General features: G+C 38.9%; 1 protein-coding gene across 1 annotated transcript in view; it reads right to left on the bottom strand.

Annotated features, from left to right (window-relative positions):
- Positions 1-381: 381 nt before the first annotated feature.
- Positions 382-21,307, bottom strand: part of TUBGCP3 (tubulin gamma complex component 3) — an 85,495-nt gene continuing 64,569 nt past the window's right edge. The window contains exons 17-22 of the mRNA XM_081084513.1: positions 20,765-20,900; positions 9,669-9,757; positions 9,408-9,539; positions 7,576-7,716; positions 5,447-5,563; positions 382-1,751 (exon numbers count right to left, since the gene is read on the bottom strand). Of these exons, the coding sequence (XP_080940639.1) occupies positions 1,593-1,751; positions 5,447-5,563; positions 7,576-7,716; positions 9,408-9,539; positions 9,669-9,757; positions 20,765-20,900 (774 nt within the window). The 3' untranslated portion in view covers positions 382-1,592. The remainder of the gene's footprint in view (positions 1,752-5,446; positions 5,564-7,575; positions 7,717-9,407; positions 9,540-9,668; positions 9,758-20,764; positions 20,901-21,307) is intronic.

The raw sequence follows: 21,307 nt of genomic DNA, 5'->3' as shown, positions 1-21,307 counted from the left end.
AAGTTCTGACCTTCACCATGGATTCCTTTCTACATAGCCAGGACTCCACAGGAATCAGATGCGGATATCAGATAACTAAAAGGGTATATAGTCATCCCCAGTATCTGTGGGAGATTGGTTCTAGACCCCACACTCATACCCAAATCCGAGGACGCTTAAGTTGCATACATAAAATGGCGTAATATTTGCATATATCTACGCACATTCCCTGTACACTTTTAATCAGCTTTAGAATACCTAACATAAATGTTATGTAAATAACTTATACTGTATTGTGTAGGGAATGACAAGAAAAATCTGTACATGTTCAGTGCAGACACAACCATGGAGGCCTAACTACACATCAGCAACAGCATGACTTTTTTTATTTTTGATATTTTTGATCTGTGATTTGTTGAACCTGCAGATGCAGAACTCACAGCTATGAAAGGTCACCTATATCATGTAAATACTGGGTGGGTAATATTCCCTTTGACTCTACATTGAAACTTACACACTGTCTAATTTGTTAGTTTTGCTGACAAAATAATTCATATACTGAAGCAATCAAATCGAACTCTGTCAATCCCTGCCCCCAAAACTTGGCAAGTGGACTGTGTCCCATAGACTCCTCAAGAAAGAACCAATATGTGTGAAAGATAATTGCTTTTAATTTTCTAAGTTTTCACTTATGCAACATAATAAAGGCAGATTTATGTGACTTAATATGACATTTTTACAAAAACATTTCCCTCCAACATCTGGTCAGTAGTATATAAATATTTACAATGAAAAAATAGGCAAGGAAAAAGGAAACCTTCATTATTCAAGTCAATTTCTTCCCAATGCTTATCAGAATTTTGAAAATAAAATACTTCATTAACCTTCTAGTCATCCATATTTACACTTCAGCCAATGGTTTCAAAAAATCTAGGTTTAAGGATGTTTTTGTTCCACATCACTCTTACTTTGTTCTACACTATTTTAGCAGTCATCTGAAAGCGCAAATTAAATATAAAAAATGTAAACTTTGTAAAGAATAAACATGTAAATGCACTAAGATATAAAGGTTCTTACAGAGGTTAATATTTTACAACACTAAGAAACAAAATAAAATGCTCTATATATTTTCTTAGTAGGGACATTTTGTTTAGATTTAATTTGATTATATTAACAAAAATTGCCTCTAAAGAGGATGTTAAAAAAATACCAATGACATTACCATCTTAACTGATTAATATCCATTGCCCTAATGTTCTCTAAAAGAAACTGTGACCTTTTTAAAAAGTGACAAATATAAATTATATCATGAAGAGCTTAAGAAGCCTCAACAAAGTGTGGTATCCTTGAAGTATGAAGACTTTAAAAAATAAATGTGAATAGTGCAAACCAGCCTATTTAATTTAGTGCTATTACAAACATCTTCAACTCCAATGTATAAAAAACATGACTTTGATTCTACCAGATGCCATGCCTTTAAAACACTGAAGAATTTGTGGGCAGAAATGGTGGGTGCCCGCAGCATGCCAGTTGCCTTGAGAATTTAAATGTGAATATTAATGTCAAATAATGCAGTTAATAGCATTTGCAGCTCCTAACCCGGTGGGAAACAGTCAGGTGTGGGAACTGCGCCGCCCCCTGGTGCCCAGGGACACGCGAAGTCTTGGCTCTCTGGCTTTATAATGCTCATTAAAGTCCAACCTGAAGCTAAGAAACCGCAGACTTTCATCAGAACTGGTCATCAGCAACACCAAAAACTGCTGCACAATCCCCTAAAAAGAAACAAAAAGAGCAAAATATTCTTTTCAGAAAGGAACTATCCACAAAACACGCCCCCGCCTCCCCACCCCCCAATGTATTCCCACATGGGGTCAACTTTTCCTTCCAAACATAAACACCACGATGGCAAGTGTCCTGAGTAATGGGAATTGCTCCAGAACCTTGCGGTTTACCCACCTAATGGAACCCACATTAGGAAGAGATGTCCATTTTACAAATACAAATTAGCAACCAATAAATTTTATCTAAAAGAACTAACCAATAGATTTTTCCATTTTGCCCCAAGTTCTACAAGAACAATCAAAAGAGCAAAGCAAATGATGTTAAAACATCCTATTCTTTTTACCTTAAAAACTTAGTGTTAAACTTTTCATCTTTCATATGAGTTATACTAGTAAGAGCATTTAATCACAAAGCCCTGCTGAGAAAACAAATTGAGAATATAAAAAATGGATACATGCTCTCAACCATATTTTTAGGGTTCCATCCTAAAGGGTAGGGCAGAATGTGGCTGTATCACCTCCTTTCCAAGGCGGCTCAGTAAAGACAATGTATGTCAGAGTTTACTCAGACTTAAATACAACAAACTGACCCGCTGCTTCTACTAGGGTTGAAGGAGTTACTTAATAAGTACAAACTCCACCCATCAAGTTGCACAACCTGTGGCACAGCTAGCAGACATTTATTTATCAAGGTATGTGCTGTTTTGTCTCCATACTTTCAGGTTTGGGAAAGTACTTGTCTGCAGAGAAAAAGTCACTGAAACACCCCCATACTTGTCAATCCTTCCTAAACTCTAACAGCTGCCACTTTCCCTCTCCTTGCTTCTGGAGAGCTATATGTGTGGAGATTCATATATATTATGCAAAGTAATTTTATATTTGAACAAGCATATAGTGTGCATGTGTGTGAATATCACTTTGTCTTTTTAGATGACTGAAGACTTACAAGAAAGTTCTTAAGGGATTATACTGCTAAAAATATAAAAACGTCTGTCCAGCTGGTGTGGCTTAGTGGTTGAGTGTCGACCTATGAACCAGGAGATCATGATTTGATTCCCTGTCAGGATGTCAGGATGTCAGGATGTATGCCCGGGTTGTGGCTCGATTGCCAGTAGGGGGCATGTAGGAGGCAGCCAATCACTAATTCTCTCTCATCATTGATGTTTCCCTTTCTCCTTCTCCCTTCCTACCTCTAAAATCAATAAAAAAGTATTTTTCAAAGTATATAATTAAAAAACTAGAGGCCCAGTGCCCGAATTTGTGCACCAGTGGGGTCCCTTGGCCTAGCCTGTGGGATCGGGCCAAAACCGGCTCTCTGACATCCCCTGAGGGGTCCCGGATTGCGAGAGGGCGCAGGTCAGGCCGAGGGAACCTATCAGTGCATGATCAGGGCCTGGAAGAGATGCGATAGGCTGGCCACCAGGGAGGGACCGCAGGAGGGCCCTAGGAAGTGATTGGCCCCTCTCGCTCAGTCCTGATCAGCTGGACCCCAGCAGCAAGCTAACCTACTGGTCGGAGTGTCTGCCCCCTGGTGGTCAGTGCACATCATAGCTACTGGTCGACTGTCTGCCCCCTGGTGGTCAGTGCACATCGTAGTGACTGGGCGACCTGTTGACTGTCTGCCCCCTGGTAGTCAGTGCACGTCATAGCAAGCAGTTGAGCCGCCTTAGCATATCATTAGAATATTACACTTTAATTGGTTGAACAGATGACCAGACGACCAGACACTTAGCATATTAGGCTTTTATTAGATAGGATAATAAATGTCTAATCACTATATTATACACCTGAAATTAACAACATAATATTGTATGTCCACTGTAAGTGAAAAATAAAAATCTTAACAATATACAGTGATTTCTTGTTGAGTGATGAATTATGATGGTGTGTGAAGGTCACTAAAGGGATCCTGAGGAATATTTCTTTCTACAGGTTTGAGGCTCTGCATGTTTATTCATAATGACTGTTAATGCCCTACCATTTCATACCTATACAAAGAGAAAAGGACTTTTTTTCTGATAAAGAAAAGCAATCATGTGAATGGTAATGATTTACAGAGATTAAGTCTGTAATAGGGGTAACACCAGGGATTATACTGATGAAGATTACTTTTTTAAAAAATGTACAAACTCTATCAGGAAAATGTGTAACCATCACTGTCCCTTTTAGAAATGAGCACATGGACACATTTTTAAGTTATATACTACTCCTTTGCAGCTGTACAACTCTCTCAATTAATAGTATCCTACCTACTAATAGACAAACAGGGTAATTGACTGTACCTTCACTACACCTCCCATTGGCTAATCAGCATGATATGCAAATTAACTGCCAACAAAGATGGCGGTTAATTTGCATACATAGGCTCCAAGCGGCAGAGTGAAGACTGAAGGTGGGCTGGAGCCATGAAGACAGAAGACGGAAGGCAGCTCCAGCCGGAGCAAAGGCCTGGGTCCCGGGTGCCGGAGGAAAACTGGTGCCGGCAGCCAGGAGAAGGGAAGGCCTATTGCACGAATCTCTTCATGCAACAGGCCTCTAGTAGAATTAATAATTAGGAATCCATTTTTAAGAACCATGAATACATACTATATGTACAACACACTGGGTAAAGAAAGCATTTAATTAGCAAAACACTATCCAACAAAAATGTCTGTATGAACATAAACCAGTCATTACTACCACTTATGAAACATGTTTCCAACAAAATGCAATAGTAAGCTAACGCCAGAGTAAGAGCACTTGCAAAAGGGACACATTTTCCCCTTAGATATACTCAAGAAAAATATAAAACTCAAAGCTATCAAGATCGCAGGAAGCACACTATATGCCTATGGTACAAATGTGGTGATGCTTCATTTTAAGTTTTGAACCACATGACTATCATAGCACACAAAAATGTAATTTTTAAGTTTGATTTGCCTTTCTAATTAGTTATTAGCAACCAAATGGAAAAATTCTTCATGAAAATCTTTTCCTCTGTATTTTCAACATGAAAATCACACTGAAAAACAGATGAAATCAGAAACCAAACCCACAAAATAGAAATATGGACTCTGTGGACCAGCTTCCCTCATCAGCAACTTCAGACCTGTTCTCCTTGAGCTCAGCCCCCTGGCTGCCTGGCAGCTCCTTGCACTTACGATCCTGATGTACCTCCCTGTGCACTTCTCTCCAGGTCTGAGCTGCAGAGATGCATGCTGGTCTTCTCAGAGCAGCCACCCTTTCCTGCCCCACCCCGACACTGATAACACTAGAACCACCCAGACAGGGGTTCTCAGACCTGGCTGCACCAAAGGTCACAGCCAAGGTTGGGAACTACTGTGGGTGCTACTCACTACTACATTGATTGAAATAATTCCTTCCTAGTCATTTTGACAGCCAACTGTCCATTACAGAAAATGAGCAATGTGATTTGGACAGCATTTTGTTACTCTAATACAGTGATGGCGAACCTTTTGAGCTCGGTGTGTCAGCATTTTGAAAAACCCTGACTTAACTCTGGTGCCGTGTCACATATAGAAATTTTTTTATATTTGCAACCATAGTAAAACAAAGATTTATATTTCTGATATTTATTTTATATACTTAAATGCCATTTAACAAAGAAAAATCAACCAAAAAAATGAGTTCATGTGTCACCTCTGACATGCGTGTCATAGGTTCGCCATCACTGCTCTAATATGTACCTGGTAGAAATGCGTCAATATTCGCAACTGGGAACACATTTTTGGTATAGACTCTTGAAATTCTTGAATCCTCTTGTTCTCCTCCTCTTCCTCTGCTGCTGTCACTCCCCACTGACCCTGAAGAGTCAGAAGTACCAAATTAAATTGAAATCTAGATGGAAGATATTGTTAGTGTAGGGCTGAGAAGAAATGTCAGGAGTGGGGTGGGGGGGTGCTTTCTACGTCCCTCTGTACTACTAAAAACTTCTATAATAATTTTCTGATGCCAAATTATTCTTTTGCTTACTTTATCCCCAATTAATAATGTACCTTGGAAATATATCAATACATATGAGCAAATACAGAATTCCTTCATTGTTTTAAATAACTACAGTATTATACTTTAGAACATGTAACAATTTAGATAATTTGTCACAAACAAGTCTTTTGCTATTACTAACAATACTGTAATAAACAGCCTTGTATCTTTCCATCACTTTGCATATACATAAAAGTGGAACCAGATGGTTCAAAGACTGGCACCCCTTAGACCAGCGGTTCTCAACCTGTGGGTCACGACCCCTTTGGCGGTCGCCTAAGACCATCCTGCATATCAGATACTTACATTGCAATTCATAATAGTTAGCAATATTACAGTTATGAAGTAGCAACGAAAATAATTTTATGGTTGGGTCACAACATGAGGAACTGTATTTAAAGGGCCAGAAGGTTGAGAACCACTGCCTTAGACCTTGCTGAGAGTGAAGCAGGCAGAACCAGCTTCCATCAGACTCAGGATTTATTACTCTCAGCAATCTCAGGGTTCTGAGATCTTGTTATGAGTCGTCTTGCATAATCTCTTTAAAACGTCATTGGACCTTAGTCTAAATGATTGCTTCATAAGTTACTTTGCCTAATGAATTTAAATAAATTCTCAGCTTTTAGATCTTCTCCTGTATCCATCCCTAAGTATATCTGAATAAAATACATTGAATAAATCTTATTATGTAGATCTTGTTCTACTCCAGCACTGATGGTTAACAGTCTGGAGAGAGAATCGTCACTCCCCACACAACTGGCAGCCATCCTATTATCAGAGTATGAAAATCCTAAAGACTGGTTTTTGTAGATTTACATAGTTTAGTAATTTTCCAGAAGAGCAAATTCTCTGGAGCATCTGGGCAGTTTTAAACATCACAGTAGTGGCTAGCATTTACTGAATAACTATTAAACACTAAATAATTGACATATTATTACCACATGCAAATAAGTAACTCACTCCTATTTTACAAAAAGGAAGCTATGTCTTAGAGAAGTCAGTCAAGTCACCACGAGGCATAGAGCCCGTGATTTGGGGTTGGGGTTGAACTTCAGTCTATCTGGTGTCTAGGTGTGCCTCTCAGTGCATGCAAACGCTGACATTTCATAATCACAGACAACCACACCTGGCAAAAAAAACAATGAAGCAACTACTCTGTTTCTAAAATATCCAGAAGAAATAATTTGTGTAAAATTATAAAGTTGTAAAATTTTCAAGGTAAACATGATCCTCTATCACTAATTTTAAGGCAACAAATACTCAAAATAAAACTAATCAAGATATATTAACCAAAATAATTCTGTCACCAACCCAAGAATAAGCATCTTTAAAAAATAAAAGATTATACAAATTATGTCAAATACAAAAAATCTCATAAACAGCCAAACTTGATCAATAAATCTTCATAATTCAAGGTCATGGAGGACACAAAATACTTTAGTGAGGTCACTGAAAAGAGCCATATGTGTAGAAATTTGGTTCCCATAAGTATATATGAATCCACAGCTTCAAACAGAAAACAATGCAGAGTCAGGTACCACTCTGATATGGCAGCAACATATAGATATCAGCACCTCGACACTTACTAATGAAAAGTGGTAAGAGATTTGTGATTCTTGTGAAAACTGTCACCTTTATTTCTTAAAGCATGATGGTAGTGATGGTGACCTCTTCCTTTAAAACAGCTCTTCCTCAGGATTCCAAATGTGGATGTGAGCACAGTCTCAGCTTTAGGAACATTTCAGCATGAAAACTATTTGTTTCATTTGCTATTATAATGGCAATACGTTCATTATTTAAACTAATAAATCCACTAGTATAAAAACCATACCTCAGCTTCACGCTGCTTCTTTTTCTCTTCAAACTGTAACCGTCTCTGCAGCTCTTCCAGGGCAGCTCTGTATATCGCATCCTGAGTATTCTGAAGTTCAATGATTTGATCAAACACGGCTCTAAGCTGGTTTAAAAGTGCCTAAAGAGATGACATTTTTTTTTTTATGAATACAGCCCCAACATACTAAGTTTTCCAAATAAAATATTGATAATTAGTAATAAGATACTATAAAACAAGGTACCAACTCACATTCTCAAAATGCTCATTAGTTGTTCAGACATTCATTATCAAACATTTACTGAACACCTACTATGTAGCAGCACCATACCAGGTCCTGGCAAAATCCCATAGTAGTTCTGTATCATCATAGCAACACCAGTATGACATACCCCAAGCTCTCTATGCAAATTACCTCCATTCCCACAAAAACCTTACAAACTTGAAGCGCTACCCCGAGTGTCAAAATTACTAGTAAGTGGTTGAGTTAGGAGCTGGACTATTCTACAGTTCAGAAAGGAAAGGAATGGAAAATACTTCAAGGGTTTTTGGTTTTTTTTTGGTTTGGTGATTCATAGCAAAACCACACACCAAGACTATAAGGAAATTCTTAATAAAATATATATTTTTTAATTCAGCAAGGTTTTTATAAAAAATGGTATCATATTTTATACTAGGAATGAAAAGGTGGTTGCCCATTGGCGGGGGGCGGGGGGACGGGACTCTAAATGTGTTGGAACATATCAAGGCCACAGAACATTTCCCTCGCTCACTGCCTGTGGTGTAGTGGTCTTCAGTATACAGCTACCATAGTTTAGTTATTCTTTCTCCTAGGGCAGCACGGAAGAAGAGACAGAATGAGACCTACAGCACAAAATCATTTACGTAAATAAACACTATGTCCATGCAAAATTATACATACATATATATATGCACGAGGTTATATAGCAAACACACTGACACAGGCGCCAATGGTGTGAATGGGTCAGGGGAACCTAACGAACATGAGTCCTCTTTCCTGGACTGACGGCACCAGGTGCCACAACTAAAGAGAATCAATTCGATCCTTGGCCATCTCAGATTTTTTTTAAAAACCATTAATAATTTGAGGAGGAAAAAGATAACTTCAATAGTCAAGGAGAAAAAATTGTGTGTTAAAATTTAACAACCACTTGCCCTAGCTGGTTTGGCTCAGTGGATAGAAACGCTGGACTGCGGACTGAAGGGTCCTGGGTTTGATTCTGGGCAAGGGCACATGGTCGGGTTGCGGGCTCAAACCCTAGTGTGAGGCATGCAGGAGGGAGCCAATGATTCTCTCTCATTGTTGTTTCTATCTCTCTCGCCCTCTCCCTTCCTCTCTGACATCAATAAAAATATATTTTAAAAACAGAAAATGAGCATGGAGCCTGGAGAGCCCTGCATTTTCTCACACCATTCTTCTGGACTTTCAGACAGGTGACAGTTTTGTTCTCACATGCCCTGCTGGGTTTACTTCGTTCAGATATTATCCCTCCACACATCAAAGCCATCACTCATGATTAGTTTTTCTCTTTTGAACAACCACAAGAGAATATTATTACACCTAGGAAATGAATGGACATTATCCCACTCTTTGCCATCTTCACATCCACTTTAGAGCGCATGCTTGTTTCAGCACTATTGTTCCAACTGTATTTACAAACCGTGCGCTGTGAACATTTAACTATTAATAAGATTGTCTTAATCACTACTGTGGGCATCAGGCAACTAAGATTCTCCATTAGACAGGAACTCAAGAAAAGGAGATTATGATCTTTTCTGTTTCTTGTTTCTAAACCACACATCAGCCTTACTCGGGAGTCGGTGTCCAGCAGACACCGGGAGATGATGGTATCCAAGAACACCTCGTGGGCTGCAATGATGTGGTCCAAATCTTGGGCCTGCTGCACTTTGTTCCAAAGTTCATCCCAAGAACATTCAAGCACCTAGGAAATGATATGAAACTTAGGGTAAGACTGTGTTCTTCCCAGTATAGTATCTTCCATAAATAATACCATGCAAAGTCATAAGACATGACTTATTTAAACTAAAATTAAGGAATGACTCAAATGTACCTCAAATGTAATGTAATACTGCATCTGGTGAATGAAATGGACCATCTCAGATGCCAGAATGTGACAGTGATGCAGCACGCCAGAGAACTCTGCAAGAGTCAAAGGACTGATGTTAGAGGCCACAGGGAAAAGCACTGAAAATCAACCCCATGCTCTCCATCCTGTGTATCTACAATATATCTTAAAAAAAAAAAAAAAAAAAAAAAAAATCTTGCCAAAACCGGTTTGACTCAGTGGATAGAGCATCGGCCTGCGGACTGAAAGGTCCCAGGTTCGATTCCGGTCAAGGGCATGTACCTGGGTTGCAGGCACATCCCCAGTAGGAGATGTGCAGGAGGCAGTTGATCGATGTTTCTCTCTCATCGATGTTTCTAACTATCTATCTCTCTCCCTTCCTCTCTGTAAAAAAATCAATAAAATATTTTTTAAAAAAATCACTAGCTTTAATTCCTCACCCGTTAAGAAACAACCCTTTCATAATCAATGTCTGTGCCATTCAAGCTAAAAAAAGGATTTAGCTACCTATTCAAGTAGCACTATATTACTTTACAGAATATAAGGAGCTAATAAAGAATGGCATAAAACAAAATAATTGTATTTGAAAATTGAATAAAAATTTTTATCTTATAATAATGCAGGATCTTGAATAAATGCAAGCTCAATTTTATGGCTTCTTTACAATTAATCTCCCTACTGTGCATGAAACAGTTACTATTCCCTAGCTATTTGGAGACAAAAGTGACATTTCCTTAAGGACCCGAATGTGACCTTGTCACCTGAGAGAAAAATGAACCTTGGAGGGAGCCGACCCTGCTCCTATTCTTTATGAGATTATAAAACCATCAAAAGGCTTGAAGGTCACCACGGAGCAGCCGTTCTCTGCTTGCACTTTTAATTTTTGCTCAAAAACTACCCAAGTATGATGGGGCACTATTGTACATGAGGATTCAATCAGAGATGGGGCCCTCAGAGGACGACTACATAGAGATTTAAATAGGGGTCAGACCTGACATATTGTTATAACTCCATATACCATTAATCAGCTCCCTGGATAAATAATTTGTTGCTGTATGCAGTTATTTGAAAAATCATTCTTGTCCCTTCTTCAGACAATAATGTGGAAGTAAAATATATGAACAGGTGTGAAAAAAATAACAGTCACAATATATACTTTTACAAATACTCCAGAATTAAGTGGCACTGGGGATTTTGCTGGCCTGGTCTAACATGTACTATTTGGCCAGTGAAGAAATAGCACAGCCACCTCAGAAGATCAGCACGTGCTCCAAATACACCTGATCTCTTCCACACCATTAGGAATCCGTACTCCGTGAATATGGCAAATATTCTTCTAAAGAACAGGGTATAAGCTTCGAATTTCATTTGTAAGCCTAGAATGAAGAATGTACTTTATTTTTCACTGAAACTATCAAGTGGGGCTAAGATTTCTAGTCTAATACTCATAGCCTATTTAACCAAAATTACTTTTCAATGTAAAGAGCATAATAAAATGCTGTTTTAAGTGGTATTCATCCGTATTACGGTTTAAGTAAGCTTCTAGAGAAGTAACTCCCATTTACTGCCATTTCAATGGTGACTACCATTTCCATTTTGGGTTTTAACCCTGAGCTGGGATGACAGACTGGATCTTCCCCCCTGGAGCCAGGCAGCCTTACCTGAAACACTGTCTGTTATATGTAAACATGCAACATTTGTACAGGCGTGCACAGCACATACTGGTCTGCAAGACCTTCCTAGGGTGTGATTTCTTTTAGTGACACAAAGTTATATAAATCTAGATATCATTTATGGAAGTTTTTTTTTTTTAATGCTCTTCATTTTATCACAGAATTCTGGTGGACTTTTTCACAGGGAAACAAATTGAGTAATGTCTTCACAAATCAAACATAATGACACTCAGGTCTCATTGTGATATCCAATGTCTCTGAATCTACCCTCCATTTCCTAAATGAGTATTTCCTAAAATGCACTGCTTTGCATGTATTCACAGTGAACGCCATCAACTTGTTTTCCAGCCTTGTGAATACTGTAGTTTACGCTTATCTACCTTGACATTTTTCTCCCAGAGAAAGTTTAACATCACTGACAAAGCTGTAATTTCTTCATATACTCCTGTAGATTTCTTATGGAAGTATTAACTAGATTACTCTCACTGCTATCTCTGGGCAACCCTTTACTTACTACAGAAGCATAAAATATTTTTTTCACGGCTACTTTTCACCATCTAGCTCTAAATCAATTTTCTATGCATAATAAAAAGAGCTCAATTCCAGGAAAGCTCAAGTTTTTATTGTTTCTTTTAGTCTGTATTTCTTGGGGTCTCCTCTGGAGTTTTTTTCACTGGAGTCGCACTGACAATCAAACCTGCAGTACTTAGATATTTAATGCATTGGTTTTTAGTAGCAGGTGGCACATTTTTGCTAACATTTTCACATTTCATTTTTGAGCTCCTTGGCAAACCAGAAATATTTTTTCTGGCATTAAGACAGTTTGATAAGTAGACCTGTAGGAATTAACTCATTAATTTGGTTGATAATCTCTGATGTACTTGAGTGTACAATTTCTCCACTACTGATTCATCTTCTAGAATCTTTAATGTCACCCACATTTGGAAATGAAAATGCAACTGAATGACCATAAAACAAAAACATTTACAGAAACAATCACCACGTAATGTTGGTGTCAACCCAAAATTCATGGCATCCGAGCTCAGCTAATCTCCATGGTGTGGAGAAATCCATTATTTTCCCTTACTCTAAAGCAGCTGTTTAGCCCTCTCAATCCTGAACGCTTTGATCCACCTCCTTCTCTCCACTCCCCCTCCTAGGTCATGTGGAAAAGCAGCCACCAGGTGGGAACTACCCCCACCACTGGCCACGGAACCCACACACTCATGTGGCAGCAGCACAGCTCCAAAGCTAACCCAGCACCACCTGTGCCCTAAATGTCCTCTTTCTTTCACTCTAGGATTCATCAACCTCTACTTCCTTCTTCCCATCAACATTTAAAACTGCCCTTTAAACAAACAAAACTCTTCAGCAACCAGTTTTTGTGCACAAGTGTCTTTTTGTATTCCTATAGCATCTGGTCTTTCTATGTCAAACAACTTATCACAGTGTATTGTAAGCTCTTGTTTAAGTGTGCATCTGGCCCTAAGGGGCAATAAACGTGAAGACCATAAGCACCTTGTGACCACAGGCACCTTGTTTGTCATACCCATCACTGGATACCAAGGAGAGGGGCACAAAGTAGGCCCTCACTATTATTGACTGAATGAGGGACTTAGATCCTCAAAATTAAAGCAGATAGTCTGTATTCTTCTATTTAAACAGATGACTATTTAAACTCATATCCTTTTCAAAGGTTTCCATGAACAAGGCAAATTTAACAACAACGTTAAAATATGTGTTCTTTTCTTTTACAGTCTTAAAGTACTACCAAATAATATGTTTTCTTTCTTGAAAAATCACATTTTCTTGTGTCTAAAATGCATCTTAATGGCACTCTCTTAAAAGAAAACCTCTGAGAATGAGTAGACCTATGGCTGCTGCTCTCAGGATACTGCCTGCTAAAAAGAAATCTGATAAAAGAGTCCACATAATAAAAGTCTAAAATCCCTGCAGCACTACAATTCTTTCTCTTCCCCATGTGAGTAATCAAACACTATATATGCTGTATTTCATAATTTCTCATTGATTCTGAACCCTATTCATAAGATTAAATTCACGATGCATAATTTGGTCCCTTAATTCCTAAAACTTACAATTTAACAACTCACACCTGAAACACCCCTTGAATCTCTTTACCCAGCACCTTGAAAATACATTTAAAACAAGGTTAAAATATAAGTACTTGTGTTTTTATAGTTGACCCACAAAGAACTATATAATTCTAAGACTCCCAAAAACAAAGCAACATTTGCACTGAGTCCAATAAATACAATATATCTCCCACTAGACTAACAGTAGACAGTAGTATATACAAAATCCAGAATGATCATTCTCTAGTTTAAGAGGTATTAGATTCATTTGTAATTCTTTACTGCCCTCTAAAGGTTGCTGAAAGAACTTCAACTTCAATTAAAAAACACAAATGGCTCTGAAAAGATAAAGGACTTGACCATATGGTTTTGGCATTTTCAATGAGAAGCACCTACTCACGTGGAGATGCACCATAAACAGAGCTGAGTGTTGCTAAAAATTATAAATGTTTCTTGTTTTAAAATACCCTAAGTCATTTTCTTCACAATTTCATAATCACCTCCTCCAACCTATATTTATAATTGATGCTACCATATTTTAAAAAGTGACTTCATCAAATTACCCATCTGATTTATTTCTCAAGGCTAAGGATTCAAAGGACTTGGTAGCATTCTCCACAGCTCTTATATTCAGTATCTCTAATCCTGGTTAAGGTCCTCCTGCAGACATCATCCATCCACTGTATCATCAGGCATGTTGCAACAACTGTACAGAGTGCTCGCCCGAGGCAGTGCTAGCCTATGTACTTTACACAGATTTAATCCTGATAACCCAAATGAGGAAAGTGAGGCAGAAGACGAGAAAATCAGCCTGAGGTCACAGTCTGACAGCACAGCCCGATGCTGGTGTTGTGGGGACTGAGCCGGACAATGCAGCCCAGCATCTGTGCTAACAAACCAAGCACTCGGCTTAATGTCCAGCAGAGAGAACTTCTTATGAATGTATCATTAGTCAGGACTACTGACTCATCCATACATACAAAAGTGAGACAAAAATAAACTTTTAAAGAGAAAATGTCTGTTCATCTTTAAGCTATTTCACTCAGTCTGGAACACTGTCAAGTGTAAAATGCGTCATTACTATATTAACTACCAAGAAAGAAAAACAGCTGTCAATCAAACTAACAAAATGCCATAACACTTCCATGGCAACATGTCACCTATAAGGGAGTTGACCACCTCTCTAGCCCCTACCATGTGCAATTTTATTTTTAATAAAGACCACAAAAAGAGATTATTTTAATACCAATCTTTTGGGAACGTGATCCTTCATTTACACCCTCCCAATATAGAAGGCTGAGAAAGAATATAAACTTATTTACCTACATTTGTCTACTTCATTTTGTTAAATGTTATTTGAAATACAAGTTTAGTTGCCATTAATAGAGATACTTTTTAGATTAACTGAATATAACCAAAAACAAAATTCCATACCACTGGAAAAAAATCTTTTTTTTTTTTTTTTTTTTTTTTTTTTTTTAATATATTTTATTGATTTTTTACAGAGAGGAAGGGAGAGAGATAGAGAGTTAGAAACATCGATGAGAGAGAAACATCAATCAGCTGCCTCCTGCACATCTCCCACTGGGGATGTGCCCGCAACCCATGTACATGCCCTTCACCGGAATCGAACCTGGGACCTTTCAGTCCGCAGGCTGACGCTCTATCCACTGAGCCAAACCGGTTTCGGCATGGAAAAAAATCTTTAAACTATTTTAGTATCAACAACTATTTTTTGAGGAAAACCAAGATGGTGGTATACGTAAACACCGGAACTTGCTGCCTCCCACAACAAATTCAAAAATACAACTAAAAGACAAAACAGACATCATCCAGAACCATAGGAAGGCTGGCTGAGTGGAAATTCTACAACTAGAAGGAAAGAGAAAAGCACACTGAGACTCAGAGGAGGTGCGGAAGTGCAGAGGTATGGAGGCGCACGCAGCAAGGGCAGGCAACTGAGGACGCGGCTGTCTTTTTGAATAGGGAGGGAGTCACAAGCCCCCGACTGCTCTGAATTCCAGTTCCAGGTGAGTCTCTGGGAACCTAGACTCAAATAGGGAGAAACTGGACTGTCTGGCAGCGGGCAGAACTCGGAACCCGAGGGCGGCTTTCTCTCAAAGGTGCTTGCAGCGATTACAGGACACTGAGATGCGGGGCCCCTTAGGGCAGGGCTGAGGATCCGCCGTAGCTGTTTGCTCCACCCTGTTGATTCCCTGAGACCCCACCCCACCCAAGCTGCGGCAGAGGCTTTTGCATATGAATGCCCTGGCCCTTTGAAATCTGAAAATTACCTAACAAACTGCAGCTGGGCCAGACAGACACAGCATTTCCAAGAGAAGGCCCAAGGCCCCACAGCAGCTTGCATTGCTTCACAGCTGGACCTCATTTGGGCACCTCCAAACCCCAAACAAGGAAGGGGAATCTGCAGATCTCCTCGTAGCTCCTACTGGGTAGGCTCAGGCAGAGGCTAAATTAGCACCTCCTTAGATCCAAGAGCTAGTATACCCAGTGGTCAGAGTGGGACCATCCAATTACAACTCCTGAGATCTATAAGGGACACACTCAGGGGGCAGACTCAGTGAGCACCAAAGCCCCACTGAAGCAAGTCTTGTCCCGGAGGGATGTCTCCAGCACAGGAGTTCTCCCACTGCAGAAACAGCTGATTCTCACAGCCAATTGGCCTGGAGGTCAATTCCTCCCAGTGATAACTACAACAATCAAGGCTTAACTACAACAAGACTGTGCACAAAGCCCGCAAGGGGGTGCACCAAGAGTGTCTACCTCAGGTACTTGGGGAGGCTGAGCCACTGGGCCCTATAGAACACTTAGCACAAAAAGCCACTCTATCGACACAGCGAAGGATAAAAAATGCTGAAACAAAGAAACAGGACACAAAATGACAGAAATGGAGGAAAGCAAACTACTGGATATAGAGTTCAAAACCACACTTTTAAGGTTTTTCAAGAATTTTCTAGAAACCGCAGATAAACTTAATGAGACCCTCAAGAAATCTAGTGAGACCCTCGATGTTGTGATAAAGGACCAACTAGAAATTAAGCATACACTGACTGAAATAAAGAATATTATACAGACTCCCAACAGCAGACCAGAGGAGCGCAAGAATCAAGGCTAAGATTTGAAATACGAAGAAGCAAAAAACACCTAACCGGAAAAGCAAAATGAAAAAAGAACCCAAAAATACGAAGATAGTGTAAGGAGCCTCTGGGACAGCTTCAAGTGTACCAACATCCGAATTATAGGGGTGCCAGAAGATGAGAGAGAGCAAGATATTGAAAACCTATTTGAAGAAATAATGACAGAAAACTTCCCCTACCTGGTGAAAGAAATAGACTTACAAGTCCAGGAAGCGCAGAGAACCCCAAACAAAAGGAATCCAAAGAGGACCACACCAAGACACATCATCATTAAAATGCCAAGAGCAAAAGACAAAGAGAGAATCTTAAAAGCAGCAAGAGAAACACAGTCAGTTACCTACAAGGGAGTACCCATACGATTGTCAGCTGATTTCTCAACAGAAACTTTGCAGGCCAGAGGGAGTGGCAAGAAATATTCAAAGTGATGAATGCCAAGAACCTACAACCAAGATTACTTTATCCAGCAAAGCTATCATTCAGAAGTGAAGGTCAGATAAAGAGCTTCACAGATAAGAAAAAGCTAAAGGGGTTCATCACCGCTAAACCAGTATTATATGAAATGCTGAAAGGTATCCTTTAAGAGGAGGAAGAAGAAGAAAAAGGTAAAGATACAAATTATGAACAACAAATACACATCTATCAACAAGTGAATTTAAAAATCAAGTGAATAAATAATCTGATGAACAGAATAAACTGGTGATTATGATAGAATCAGGTGCATAGAAAGGGAGTGGACTGACTATTCTTGGGGGGGAAAGGGTGTGGGGGATGCGGGAAGAGACTGGACAAAAATCGTGCACCTATGGATGAAGACAGTGGGGGAGAGAGGGGGGAGGGCGGAGGGCGGGAGGGACACCGGGTGGAGGGAAGCTAAGGGGGGAAAAAAGAGGAACAATTGTAATAATCTGAACAATAAAGATTTAATTTAAAACAACAACAACAACAACAATTTTTTGTTCAGTTGAATGGGAAATAGATAAAAATGGGTAGAAATATCTGGGTAGACAGACCATTATCAAAAACGCTTGTCCTAAACACATCATTTTCAAGGGTAACTATTTACTCTAACCCATTTATGTTGATGAACATTATTAAAATGATTCCTAGAGTGATGATTACTGATACTATACATATGATCAAACCACCTACACACACTGTGCATACGTGTAGAATTCCAAAGGATGTTTACAGAAGTACTTTATAGAATCTTTTTATATTTTTGCCTCAGATTTATGGTTGGCGGGACATTCCTAAATTTGCTGCATTAACAAGCCTAACTACCTGGCTGATTTCTGTGCATTAACTTGCCTGGCCACTAACAACTTTAAAACACTTCCTTATAAACTAAAGGTAAGAACATTATACCCCAAGAGAAACAAGGTCAAAAACCACACAACTTCCCTCAAGAAACATAAATGACAAGAGAAAGAGGAGAAGGGAAACGGGAAGGGGAAAGGGGAGGGGAGGGGAGGGGAGGGGAGGGGAGGGGAGGGGAGGGGAGGGGAGGGGAAAAAGAAGTGTTGACACTGATCAATAATTTTAAAGGCATTTTAAAAATTAAAATGAACTTCCATTTTCACCTATCAAACTGATAATTTGTTTGAATATAATAATCCAATGTTAGCCACAAAAATAGCAATGCAGACAACTTTCAAGCAGGGAGAGCTGTGCTTATGGGGAAGTAAATTAATTGTAACTTTCCTGAATGTAAACAGACAATACGTACCAATAAAGTGAAAATAGAAACACTAAGTATTAGCAGGTATAAAGTAAAACTAAAATTCATGCCTGTTAACCTCCCAATTCTCCATTTCCAATTTATCTATTCTAAAGAAATATTCAGAGGCTTATATAAATATACACTTATAAAAAAAAAAAAGCTTATGGCATTATTTATATTAGTGGGGGGAAAAGATTAAATAAAAGGACTACACATTCAACTAAAAAGAAAGTATTATACTATTAAAAATATTTTAGAAGTTCTATTTTTTCTTAATCCTCACCCAAAGATATGTTTTTACTGATTTTTAGATAGGAGGGAGAGGAGTTGGGGCGGGGGAGAGAAACATCACATATGAGAGAAATATCGATCAGTTGCCTTCCGTACACTCCCAGGCTGGGGATCAAACCCGCAACCCAGGTATGTGCCCTGACCAGGAATTGAACCAGCAACCTTTTGGTGCACAGGACAATGCTCAACCAAACTGAGTCACCCTGGCCCAGCTAGAAGTTTTATTAAGGAAAAGGGATTAGTGAAAGAAGCTGAAACTAAACTATACATAATAAGATCTAGTAAAATTAAAGTTATTGATTTTATAAAAGATAAATATATTTTTCCCATACATAGAAAACTGATCAAACAAATGTATTAGTTATCTTTGAAAGAAAACAAAACTCATAGCTGATTACTCAATACAAGAGAAAAGCAAATTTATACAGACATTGTTAAGCTGATATTCAAATCAGAAAAATATATCAGAACCAGCTAATATTTAAAATTGTTATAGAGCTTAGATTTCCCAGGGCTAAACATAATACTAATGCTTATTTGAAAGGAGAAGAGTGATACAATGACAAAGTATTTGCTTCACCTGGGATTGATCTAAATCAGACAAGAAAGATGCTGGCACAGAGAAGTGACAGTTAAGAACCGCTCTACTCAACAGTATTAAAAAGAACGCAGAGAAGGAGCACTGCAGGTAAACTGAGTAACTGGCGAGTGCACACCCAGGAAATACGTGAGTAATCCTGTGACACACCACGAGAGAGGCTCCTGAGAGGCAGAGCCGGGAGACAGTGCGAGGTTCTCTCCTCAACTGATTCCTCCTTCTGCCTCCTTTCAAGAGGCGCCCACGTGCCAGTCACTCCACATTTACTAGAAAGTGGCTGCTGAAGGCAGTATTTACTGTGCACAACCATTACAGCATTGAAAAGAAAATGTCCCCCTCACTTCCTTCTCAGCTATTTCAGAGGATCCCTATGATTAATTCTCTATAAAATGAGTCCAGAGGAAGCTAGGCCAAGAGCAGGAATATCATGACCCATTGGAAAAGACCTGCTGGCAACAGAGAAAACACGGGCACTCAGTAAAAACTGCCTATTCCATATGTCAGCACGTGGCCAGGTGCCCTCTAGACCTCAGGCTTCGGGGCTGCCATTATGCTGGAGCTTTGGAGCTGGCTCAAGGACCAGCCTTGACCGAAATTACAAGCAGAGGTCACGTCCGCCTTCCTTTAAACAACTGCTTCTTTTTAAATAATTACTTTTACCAATTAAAAGATTAAGAATAGCCAAAACCGGTTTGGCTCAGTGGATAGAGCGTCGGCCTGCGGACTGAAGGGTCCCAGGTTCGATTCCGGTCAAGGGCATGTACCTGGATTGCCGGCACATCCCCAGTGGGGACTGTGCAGGAGGCAGCTGATCGATGTTTCTAGCTCTCTATCCCTCCCCCTTCCTCTCTGTAAAAAATCAATAAAATATATTAAAAAAAAAAAAAGATTAAGAATATAATAGCTTATTTCTTCTTTAAAGACATACTTGTTGAAATATTTTCTCAAAGGCTTTGTTCAAATTCAATATAAAGATTTCAAAATTATTCATAATTGAAATCATTCAGTATTTATAACATTAAAATAAACTTTGACTATCTGACATAAGAATTTTTACTATAGCTATTAATTACAAAATAATATTATAAAATATGTCCATCTTCTGGTTTATGAACCAAAACAAAACATCAAGGCAATACACAAATAGACTTTAATTAAAACACTAAGTGAATGTTAAATGAGTCGGTGATTTATTAAACAACTTTCTTTCCTTAAAAGTAATTATTTTTAAATTAAAGTACACATATGAATACTACAGTGAAAAACAAATGTGATTCTAAAATTTCATGGTCTAAAAAAATCTAACTTGACTCAATGTTGTTGTTTGTCTGATTTGCACTGAGATCAAGATAAGCAGTATTACAAGTGAACCTTATCACAAAAGCCCAATCCAAAAGCACAATAATGAAGTACTTTTCAGTTCAATTACTTTTAAGACAACTTTCATTTTTGCTAAACTGCTGGACACAACACAGAGGGTGAAGTTGCTGGTATGCATGCACCAGGTGGGACGCACAGTTCACCTGACTGCCTTCTGATGGGAGTTACCTGGCATATTTCTCAGGAGCTTCGCGTTACACATATGCCCCTTCCGTATGTCAGTGAGGATATATTCCATCCGCTTGGCCCGCCAAAGGAAGTTAAACACTCTTAGATAGTGGCTCATGCATTCTCGGGTAAACACCTAAAAAGAACAGCAGAAGACAGGCTGATAGTATTCTGTGACATAAGGATTCTCCCAGTACAGGTCTCAATAATTTTTTCTTTTTTAACAAAAAAACCAGAGCAGGGAACACACAATCAACTCTAATAGATGCTAAGTAGTATGTAAGCAACTAATATAGTACATTTTAAGAAAGTATCATCATATAACAACGACATTAATTATTTACATGCTAAGCAGCATGCCAAGTAAACTCACAATAATATGCCAATTTTACAGATGGGAAATAGAGACCTAAGCAAGGTCACACAGCTAGTAAATGGTCTAGTGAGATTTTTAAACCTGGCCTAACCCTCATCTTCATAGCAAGTCCAAATGCATAGCAGTGTTTTCTACCCCCACCCACCTGAAGGATAGGTGAGGGTGGT

This window comes from Myotis nattereri, assembly GCF_964212035.1.
Source record: "Myotis nattereri genome assembly, chromosome: 2".
In the NCBI taxonomy this organism is placed as follows: domain Eukaryota; kingdom Metazoa; phylum Chordata; class Mammalia; order Chiroptera; family Vespertilionidae; genus Myotis; species Myotis nattereri.
This window is presented reverse-complemented; position numbering and strand designations above follow the sequence as displayed.